At 36.2% G+C, this 11,358-nt stretch overlaps 1 protein-coding gene across 3 annotated transcripts; it reads left to right on the top strand.

Annotated features, from left to right (window-relative positions):
* Positions 1-1,735: 1,735 nt before the first annotated feature.
* On the top strand, positions 1,736-10,335 carry LOC111514770 (GTPase Era, mitochondrial). 3 transcript variants are annotated; one of them, XM_074184876.1, is made up of 6 exons: positions 1,736-2,043; positions 4,228-4,352; positions 4,406-4,580; positions 6,448-6,616; positions 8,151-8,418; positions 10,133-10,335. In XM_074184876.1, exons 1-5 carry the CDS (start codon positions 1,846-1,848, stop codon positions 8,384-8,386), a joined length of 903 nt encoding a protein of 300 aa, XP_074040977.1. In that variant the 5' UTR covers positions 1,736-1,845; the 3' UTR covers positions 8,387-8,418; positions 10,133-10,335. The 3 variants fall into 3 exon arrangements, with proteins under 3 accessions (XP_074040977.1, XP_023026786.2, XP_023026787.2); XM_023171018.2 differs by having other exon boundaries at positions 1,738-2,043; positions 8,151-8,351; XM_023171019.2 differs by lacking the exon at positions 1,736-2,043 and adding an exon at positions 2,110-2,243 and having other exon boundaries at positions 8,151-8,351.
* Positions 10,336-11,358: the final 1,023 nt, after the last annotated feature.

Here is an 11,358-nt window from a genome sequence, read left to right as displayed (position 1 = left end):
AATCAAAGTTCTATTGCGAATTTCTCCCGTAAATCTTTTTGAATCAAATAAGTGTTTCATTACATATGCTTTGTTCGATGAAGGTTCAACAATATCATTGACAGAAAGTAACATTGCGCGGAAGAATAGGAATTACCTGGAAAAAATGAATCTTTTTGTATGCAAAACTAGTTGAGTTGAACATTTCTGGCATGAATGAACGCAAAAGTATACAAAATGTCAAAAAGCCATATTAATGAGCGCTTAAGATGTTGAAGCCTTCTAAATATTCAAGGATATGGTGGTTTTCGGCTTTTTTTCGTAGTTTTTTATGTCAATGATAGCAAAGGGACTGGTCTATAGTTATTTGGAAGCTTTTTCTTGCCCTTTTTGGGAATAGCATGAACGCAAGCAATCTTCCAACAAGAACAAAAAACCCCTTCCTTGTAAGACAGGTTGAAAAGTCTGCAAAATACTGGTGCCAGTTCATTTGCGCACTTTTTCGAGTACGAAGACGGGCACTTCATCAGGACCAGACGCCTCAACAGCATTTTGAAACAGCTCCTGTTGAGTTGTTTCAAAATTCGTGTGAGTGTGGATTCTAGTGTGGAAATAGTGGTTGGTGCCTTTCCCAGAAAATCGGCTGTGGAGTCGAAAGCAAATTGTTCAGCTAGGAGATAATGGAAGGAAAGTCAAAGGTTAGCTGAAATATTTTAGACCAGGTGGATGAAAGAATATTTACCAAACCTGTCGAAAAGAGGAAAATGGTTGGAAGATGGAAAACCTGTAATAGTCGGTGACATGATTGTCTTACGTAATGTAAATCTACATATAAAACCATGGCACTCGGTACATCGGAAAAGTTTTCCTAAACAAGATAGTTATTGTACAGGTAGTAGATAACGTATTCTAAAAACACTTTATTATAGTTATAGTCGTCTAGTTTCCAAGCTGTGTAGTATTGATATGGTCTGTGAAAATTGAATATTTTCAATGTAGTGTAAATGTTGAAGATTGTATTTTTTTGATGTTCATATTTGTTTGAGATTTGTTATATATTTAAGTTTTGTTAATCCTGTATTTATAGTGATGAATTATTTGAAGTGAGATTATGTCAAGTTTGAATGAGTGAAAAACCATCGAAAATTAAAGCTTCATTTTAACGAAAAAATACTAAAAACAATATTTGTATGTGTCGAAGATAAAAAAAATCCTCTAGAATCTCTAGATATTTTATTGTTCAGAGAACCATCCCATCATTTTAATACCTCACCGCCCACCGTCTCGCAGGTGTAATATATAATCGAATTTCAATTGGACTATTTTTTACCGTTTTTACAATCTGATGGTTTTCATTAAACTGTTTCTTGTGTCATTGGTGATGAAATTGTTGATAATATATATTATGGAAGCAATTTGGAGTTTTTAGAAGTATTCCGTATCGTTTGTTATTTATCTTTGTAATTAGAAATAGAACGAATTTCAATCGACAAAATAGCTACTGATGTTAATTAGGTCATGTTATGCTTCATCCGAGAGAAGTCATAAAATATTAATTTTGTATGCAACCCCATTAGTAACTAACCGAGATGTACAATTTTCCCAGAAACTGTACAATTTTAAGGTAAGTACCCTTACTATTTGAAATTCCATGGAGGCAACACTAGACCGCAGTGTTCCATGTGACTGGACCGTTAACAATTCTGCAAACTCAACCTTGATCTATAGCGGCTGGGTACATGTCTTAAGATGCACCCAATAATACAAAGAAAAACAACAATCATTAACCTCAATATTTATCTGTGATGTAAATAAAATATAAAAATATTCGGAGTTAACTTTTGTAAGAATATTTAAAACTATACTATGTTAAGATACATCAAAACCTCTTTGAAGAAAACAAATACATTGGTTGTTGCCTGTAGATTATGTGGTTCAGTTGCAAATAAACATGAATTGATAACATCTCCGAACTGTAGTGAAACAAGGTTATTGAAAGTTGCTGTGATAGGAATGCCGAATGCTGGTAAAAGTACTTTCATCAATAATTTGATGGATAGGAAGGTATGACATCTTAGATGAAGAAATGTATTTTCCAAACTACCTGGTATTAAATAAAAAATTGGAATACTGGACAACAAAATAATGTTTTATTCAAATATATTTAATGCTTATGTTTCAAGGCTTATCGCCAATATTTTATGAAAATATATTTTCATAAAATCAAGATGCTTAACCGGTTAACTGCCATCATTTTTTACCAGGTTTGTAAATCAAACTGAGTGAAAAATCTAAACTATGTTCAACAGGTCACCTCAGAGTTTCTGTAATTTCATCATACACGCCATATTGGTCTTTTGCTTTATTCATACTCAATTTAAAACATACCTCCAGCATATAGGATTATAAAAATGTTCTCGATCTCACAGACTATGCTAGCATATAGGTCAGTAATTTGCCTTAGTCCTAAAGATTGTAATGGAAGAGAACATGTTTAAAATTCTGGTGTGGTTTCTTACATTTTTATATTTATAGCATTTATTTTTTCGAAAACACCACTTGTTTATTCTCCTTGAGATTAGACAGACAAAATACTTTGCAATATACAACTTTGGAAATATATTATCTCAAATAAAATGCCAAAAGTATTGATATTACTAGCAGTGAAATAAATAGTAAAACATTTCAATGTCTGCTTCACACTTGCCACCTGTACTCTTAGATCTAATAATCTCAAGATAAAAATTTATAGTTAAAAATGAAACCTGATGTATAATTAATCTGATCAATGTCGAAATTATTTAAAGATAATGGAAATTTGGTTGGTAAACGTGAGCCAGAACTAGTTTTTCCATAGTTTCACATATGAAATTTTGGATTAGATACAAATATACCTTTGTAAGAGGCCTGAATTACAGCAGAAATGTGTGATTTATAGCTGATTGTGGACTCCTAGATCTTTGGTTTCAAAGGCAGAACTATATTTGAAAGTTCAAACACTTAACATTTTGCCTACACCAGTTAGGTAGGCAATCTACATCGTTTTGTAGAATCAATGTATCGGCCTCACTCAAGATATTTTGAATCGTCAGCAATGATGCTCTCAAAAACTTAAGAAATTACGCTAAGAATAGAAATGGGACGATAATTACTCACGTCAGATTTTCGGACGGCTTTATATATTGAGGTATAGTATGTCTAGAAATGAGAGAAACTACAGTATATCTATATGTAATAGTGCTATATGCGTACTGCATTCAAATCATTTATTCTCAATGAATTGAATAAATGAATATACAACATTTATTCTTGAAAAATCTCATTCATAACAAACAAAATAACAAATCAACTACGACAAATGAGAAAATATATCCAGCAGTAACCAAGACATTCTCCAACAAATGAGATTTAAGTTGAAAAGGATTGAGAAAACCATGTTTTTTTGAAAGCGGTAAAAATAGATATTCCTTTGAATTATACTGTCAACAGACACACTGCAGCCATCAATAGGACCGGCTTGATCTTTCCTTCGCATCATACAGAATATATCATTGGAAAATTTATATTAAAACCCCCCAGTCCGAAGCCTATTAATACTATATTTAACGCAAGTCACTATTTTAATGGCTTCTTAGCGGCATCCTCAAGGGGCATAACGGGTAGAAATATCTCAGTGACTTTGTGGGTGAATTGCATTGCTGTCTTTGATGTTTCGGCATGTTTCCATTCTTGAAACCCAATACCGAATGTACTATAACATATGAGGTTTTCCAGTAGCTCAGAAATTCGCCTGATGATAGAGAATTAATAAATATATGGTATAGTGGGCAAGATAAAATTAAGCTAAACTGTTTAGGAAGAGTAGGGGGAATTCCATCAGGACCAGGGCTTTTGTTGGTATTAAATTCAGACAGTTTTTCATAGATTTAGAGATTTCGATGTGATAATTACACATTAACCATAGATATAATATGGGTATCATAAGGATTGATTTGTGTAGACGGGAGAAAATTGGTTAGCAAACAGGTTGGCAATATCAATACCATTGGCAGCAGTACGATCAACAAGGGTCATTGTTTTAGGCATAGTGTTATTCTCCCTTTTCATAAGATTTTATTATTATTGCCATAAAAGTTTTCAACAAATTATTTTATTTAATTGCCCCAAAAAGTATTTTATCTGTCTTCTGTTTCTGAAGTAAGTATAACTTAACCCAATTGGCATAATTCTTTTCATTATTTTTTCAAGGTTTTTGCCACATCAGCTAAAGTTCATACAACAAGAAACAAAGCAAAAGCCATATTTACGGAAGATGATGCACAAATTATATTCGTTGATACTCCCGGAGTTGTAAGTGACAGAGAGCATAAAAAGTATGTTGCGTATTGTGGCGATTAAGATACTTTTTATAAAACTCACATTGCAGGTATAATCTTCAGAAAACGTTCATCAGGGATAGCAAAAATGTTTCTAAAGAGGCTGACATCATTGGAGTAATACATGATGTTACTAATATTTGGACCAGAGAAAAATTAGATATAAAACTAATAAAGTTATTGGATATGCACAAAAGAAAGCCAAGTTTTTTGGTACTCAACAAGGTATGTTACTCAAAATAATATCACCAATATTATTGATTGTATTTACTAAAATCTGAAAGATCGAATCAATATTTTAGGAGGGATTGGAGTGAATAATGGGATTATTTTTTGTGCAAATAGTTTATAGTTCCAGTAAGAGCAAGTCCCCACAAACTTTTGTTGGTGAGATTAGGGCATCATTCCAATAATCGGAACAATCATCTTGACATAGTGGTCTGAATAGAGTCTGCGGAATTCGAAAAGAAAATCTCGATATTTTATCCGTTTTTCCTCCTCTTTACGGACGATATTAGTTTCGCCAGGAGCTGAAAACTCCACGACAAATATCGTCTTGCTCTGGTGGTCGAGAAGGACTACATCAGGCTTATTAGCTTGTATGAGCCTGAGGATGGGGAACGAATAGTTTCAATAAATTAGGCACTTCTCGTTCCCCACAACGGATTCAATATCCCCCGGAGCGTAGGGCAACATCGGTGTCTCGTCAATACCGTAAGAGTGCCGTAGATGGTAATATAGCACTCTTAGGGCCGCGTTATGTCGATGGATATAGGCCGAGACCGCATATGCTGGACATGCTGATAGCAAGTGCATTAGGGTCTCGGGAACCTCGCGGCAGGCCCTGCATCTTTTGTCGGGAACCTCTATACTCATCACGCGACTGCGGTAGACTAAGGTGTTGAAGACACCATCCTGGCAAGCCATGATGAACCCCTCAGTTTCCGACTTCAGCCCACTCGACCTGAGAAAGGCGAACGTCAGGCGCTTTGATAAGCCAAGGTCTCCAATGTTATTGAAGAAAACCCCATGCATTGGCTTATCCTTGTGTTTCCGCAGAAGTAAGGTGATCTCTGCGGCTTTTATCTGAGTTTTTTGCTGAACGGGTTCCAACTCGGTGACAGAGTTGTAGTCATCTCGTTCAGAGTCGAAAACTATACCGAGTTCATCAGCTGCTCGGGCAGCTGCCCTAAGGAGAAATGCTCCAATTCCTGCTCTCTCATGGTCACGGACCATGCAGAGAAGGGGATCCGAACTCCGGACGGCTTTACAGGCTGCATCCAGTACCATTCTGTCATGTAGACACTCTAAACTCAAAAGTCCACGGCCTCCCTGTTGTCGGGGGAAGTACAACCGTGGAACGGACGATTTGGGATGCAAACTCCTATAGAGATGCATCATTTTTTGGGTCTTTACGTCGAGTTGATACAGCTCCTCCCGAGTCCACTTCACTACTCCAAACGAGTAGAGTAATATTGGAACGGCAAGCATATTTGTTGCAGCAACTTTGTTCTTCCCCGACAGTTTCGATGACCAGATCCGTCGAAGTTTGTGCTGATACTTGCCGCGGAGAGAGTTTTTCACTGCAGTAACCTCTTGTGAGTGGCGTTGTTCCAACCCGAGGTAAGTATACGTCTCTCCGTCATCCAGATGGTGTAGGATGCTTCCATCTAAGAGCTGCACATCCTCTCCGTAGTCCCCGCATCATCCTCTTTTGAGATGAACCATTGCACATTTGTCTATCGCGAAATTTATACAGATAGCATGTGTGCACTCTTCCACCACCCTCAAGGAATGATGGAGATCCTTCTCTCCAGAGGCATAAAGTTTAAGATCATCCATATAAAACAGATGGGTGACCTTGTGTCTCTGGTTTCCGGGGGTGCCACAGTTATACCCTCGAGTATTATTATTATTATTATTTTGACGAACTATTCCACAGTCAATAAATGCAGTGGACTATTCAAGCTAAAAAAGACATTTGAAGCAGTTACTACAATTTTGCAACACTTGAATATATGAGTTTGGAACCTGCATAAAAATACGTATACACAATGAACTGAATTTGGAATAGTTTGAATTTCTCTTGCAGGTAGATGCATTGAAATCTAAGAGAAAATTGTTAGATTTAACAAGGCAATTGACAGAAAATTGTATAAATGGTAAACCCATACCTGGAGGAAAACCTATGAAGAAAGAGGATGTTGAGAATAAGGGGTGGCCGTTTTTTCAGGAGATTTTCATGGTTTCATCATTGACAGGTAAATATTTTCCAGTGTATTGAAAAGCAGACCAAATATGTTAATAAAAGCAGTTTCTTCAGAGTTTCGAATTTATTCTGAACATTCTATTCCTGAAGGTATTGATATCCAAGGGGTCCCCTGTGAACTCCCATAATTCATATTTTTGTATCATCGAATAAAAAAAAAATTAATGCTTCTTTATGTGCAGATCTACCAAATGAGTATAAAGTTATTTTTCGATCTGAAGGTAACATTGTTATGTAGCTTTTTGTCTTGAGTTTTGCCGATGGTCACAAAGATGTCATTTTAGCAGGTCATTTATGAGACTTTACTTTATTATTTTCAACTGATCTACTACAAGAAGTCAGATGGTGCATACTGAGATAAGCCAAAACCTTTGTGTTATTGGAGAAAATTCCGTGTTGTGTAATATGTAGCCTCGGAAATGAAGTTCTCATATTGCCTAGAGTCCTAGAGAATATTTGATAGGAGATAATTACTTTTCTGTCAAAAAACGACCAATATCCGACATAATGGCAAGTTGGGGATATCCGCTTATATGCTGTAAGAGTCATTGAGTTCGTAAATGCAGACCTTAAATATATATTAGCACTCACAAGCGATATCTGTAGAATTTTGTTCTAAGAATAAATTTCAAGAGATTTTCAAAAGTGTATTCTTTCGATATGATTCATTATCATTTTAATTGAATTTTGTTTGTTCTCAAATAAACATAATGAAAATTTATTTCGTTCTGAATTGAAAAGGGAATATTTGAGAGAGATCAGTTTTTTGAGGAAAAGTTCTTTCTTTAATTGTAGTTATTCTTTTCTTTCAGTTTAATGATTCGGCAGTAAAAAGCCAAAAGGCTGGGGAAATTCAGTAGATATGAATAAAGTCTTCATCATCCAAAAGAAAATTAGATGTATGGCTGGTGTAGCTCATGGCACCTCTTGTAGAAACACATTCAAACAACTCTCAATTTTAACAGTCCCTTCACTTTGCATTCTTCTGATTATCATCAATGTCAAAAAAGAAGAAAATAACCTGAGTAGAAGATGTGATCTACACAAATACAATACGAGAAATAGTGAGAGCTCCACCAGCCATACTCAAGATTGAGCATTGGTCAGGATTCTCACATATACCAAGGAATCAGGTGCTAACACCGACTTATGAATATATTCCCGCACTTAGACTCAGCGAATGCAAATGTGTTGAAAGATAATCTGACTCGTTATCTAATATATCAATCATTTTACTCCATTGAAGAGTTTTTAGACGCTTAATTGTAGAGAATTTTAATCCAATCGTATGTGTATTTCTCATACATTGAAGAGCTTTCAGATGCTACATTGTAGAGAATTTTAATCTAATTGTATGTATATTTTCTATATTTTAAATTGTATATTTCTGAATTTTCTTTATTGCCTTGTGACTAGTCTGATAAGTTTTTTGCATGTATATATGTATTCTCTTGTATGTATATGTAAATTCTTCAGTGATGAATTAATAAATTCTAAATTCTAATCATTTTATTCTGTTATTTCAGGTGATGGACTTGAGGATGTGAAGAAATTTTTAATCGATAATGCATTACCCGGAGAATGGCTCTTTCCAAAAGACATTTGGACTGACCAAGAAATGGAAACCATAATCACAAATGCTGTTAGAGCCACCCTATTAGATTTCATTCCGCAAGAAATTCCGTACTCGCTGAAACCGGAGGTGGAATATCTCAATGTTGACAATGGTATGCACACTCGCACATATGCCCGCGGATATTAAATTTGATGTACGAGGTCTGTTCAAAAAATAAGGTGAATTTTCAAATTTCACGGGCTACAAACATTCGATTAGCGATTTTTTTATGTTGGTACACTCCTCTCGAACGTATGTTTACAGTTTCAGCTCTTTCGCATGTTTAATTTGTTGGTGAGCTGCATAAAAGTTTTGCGTGTTCGGTGATTTTCTGCTATCGAAAAAATGGATCAAAAAATTTGCATCAAATTTTGTGAAAAAAATGGGATTGAGTGCTCAAAAACACTTGACATGTTGACAATGGCATACGTTGATTGTACTCTAAGTCATAAAAATGTTTATAAGCCGTACAAGTTTTTCACAGAAGGTCGAGAAGTGTGAATGACGCTCGCCCTAAACCCACACCACATTAATAACCGATGAAAATGTTGAGAAAGTGAAGAAAACTGTTACAGAAAATCATCGAATCAATAATTATGCTAATTATGTCGGCATATCGGTTGTTACGGTTTTTGATAAACCCGTTCTCAACCAGGCAGTGAGGCTCATATCGCGATATCACTCTGTATTCAAATTTATTGTTGGGAGGTTTACTTGGGATCTGTTTTTGCGAGCGCAGAAAAAACACTGAGTGGCCTTCGCTTCTTTTTATGAGAATGAACACGAGTTAGTTATTGCTGAGTCTTAGAAGATAATTTAGAAAATATATTGGGTTATTTTTAGAGGTTAAAATACGTTTAGGCGGATTAACCCATTTTGCTTTCCGTGAATTGCGACTTTTGTAAAGGTGTGTTAGACATGTTGCAATTCCGTATTCGAATCTGATAGTTGGATAACGGATTGATCTTGACCCTGAAAAAAACAACATCTCCGTGATGTTAGGTTAATCGGCATCGAGAGGTGAGCATTAAATTATCATTTTATAACTTTCATTTTGGTGGATACGCTTATTCATTCTTAGCAAGGCAGTGTTTTGATTCGAATGCTTGAAATGATGGTAATCGGTTAGCCAGAGGTCTTGGAAGTATGGTGAGTGAGACATAACTTCGTGCGGACGGGCGTTGTCGTGGTGGAGGATCGGATCTTTTCTGTTGACCAGTGCCGGCTACTACTTACACAATTTTTGGTACGTGTCGTCAATTTCCTCACAGTAGGACTCTGCTGTGATGATTTGGCTCGGTTGCAGAAACCAGTCGCTGTAACCATGATCTATTCTAGGGTGACCCATCGTCCAACCACTGTCCTAAGCGTCATTGCCAAATGCCAGGTTAATTTTTCGTTTTGACTCAATTTGAATTTGTAGAGAAAAATTTGTCAAAAATCGCTTAAAAGCATTATATTGTAATAAGCTAAAAAAAGGCAAAAAATTAGGTTTTGTTAGAAAATGTACAGCATTAATGATTAGAGTACAATCTATTAATCAGTATATACGACGACATAGTAGAATAAATAAAAACATGACATTAAAACGGACAAAACCTTTGAAACAAGGTTTAATTTTTACACCATAATTTTCATTTATAAATACAACATCAGGGTGGTAGATCATCATTTTGTTTGCTCAGCACATGGAAACAACAAATTTTTAAAAAATTATCTTTCTAGAAATCAGTGAAAATCTTCTGTTGCCTCCTAGGCTAAAATGTATACAAAATGTTCCTATAGTAATCAAAATATGATCTCATTATTTCAATACCCCATAATGTATCTATAACAAACTATCATCATAGAAATATCGTATCGTTATTAACAAATTTGAGTTTTTTTTTTCAGGTTTAATAACTACAGTTGTACTCATTAATTGCCCTTCCATGAGGATAACAAAACTTGTAGCTGGAGCATCGGATGGAAAACTGAAACAAATTACAGAAGCTATTCAAAAAAATTTACAAGATGCTTTTCACAATAATGTCAGAATAAAAATTGTGTTGATTTCTCCTGAAAAAGATAAAAAATAAAGAACTTATGAATTCGTTTATACTTTTTCTGTTTCATAAGTTGAACTGTTTCCAATATCTAAGTAGTACACATGCTAAAATCTAGGGACGTACATTAGTATTAGGTTATTTCAAAAGTTTTATCCGTTTTTATGAGTCTACTTTAAACTGTAATATCTCAGTGAATACTCATTCAATTTATTCGAAATGAGCGCCATTTGAATCAGTGCACAGTGCAGTTTTGGCAACGTAACACAAGTCGATTAATTCTGTCAGCATAAAAACTGTGTGCTTGAGATTCGATAAAGTCGACGAATGCCGTTTGTGCCTGGTCCTGATTGGCGAAAGTTCTACTGGTGAGAAAGTTCGAAGTGCTTGAAAAGATGACAGTCGGTTGACGAGAGGTCTGAGGAGTATGGTGGGTTAGGCAGAACTTTGACGTTCAGTTTGGACGGTGATTTGTGAAATGTGTGGACGGGCGTTGTCGTGGAGCAGAATCTGACCTTTCTGTTTACCAGTACCGACTGCTGTTGATGCAATTTTTGGTACATTTCGTCGATTTCCTCACAATAGGACTTTCCTGTGATGGTTTGGCCCGGTTGCAGAAAGTTACAGTGAGTCACACCAGCCGCTGACCACCATATAGTAAACATAGTCTTTTTTGTATGTATGCACTAAGGCCACATGTGAGTCATTGTAATTTCTCCCGAGAAGTTGTCCTCCTAGGTCATCGTCCATCATGTCCTTTCCAGGAATGTGGACAGGTCACTAGAAACATCTCCTTTATATCGGCAGGTGTAGGCCAAGGCTACTCGCCGAACACACAACCTTGAGGTATCTCAAGGCGGCCTCCGTGAAGGTTTTGGAAGGTGCAGCGACATAACTGTCGTTGCGCGGCTTCTTCAACCTTCCTGAGGTTCCCCTAGTGGAGGTGTTCAAGTGAGGACGCTTTCCTGCAGGGGCAGCCGGTTCCTTGCCTTTATTCAAGGCGGAGATCTTGGTGCCCGCCGCAGGAAGTGCCCTGGCTGTTGCAGGTGAAGTGGGGAAGGAGGAGGGTGCACT

The sequence above is a fragment of the Leptinotarsa decemlineata genome, unplaced genomic scaffold, assembly GCF_025532065.1.
Source record: "Leptinotarsa decemlineata unplaced genomic scaffold, Ldec_3_MD MMD2_tig00026358_RagTag_RagTag, whole genome shotgun sequence".
Lineage (NCBI taxonomy): Eukaryota > Metazoa > Arthropoda > Insecta > Coleoptera > Chrysomelidae > Leptinotarsa > Leptinotarsa decemlineata.
This window is presented reverse-complemented; position numbering and strand designations above follow the sequence as displayed.

Excerpts from the sequence above, each read along its gene's own strand:
- LOC111514770 (XM_023171018.2), top strand. The coding sequence starts at position 1,846 with ATGTTAAGATACATCAAAACCTCTTTGAAGAAAACAAATACATTGGTT. Across the intron at positions 4,353-4,405 it reads AGTGACAGAGAGCATAAAAA|GTATAATCTTCAGAAAACGT; the intron begins GTATGTTGCGTA and ends CTCACATTGCAG. Across the intron at positions 8,352-10,132 it reads ATATCTCAATGTTGACAATG|GTTTAATAACTACAGTTGTA; the intron begins GTATGCACACTC and ends TTTTTTTTTCAG.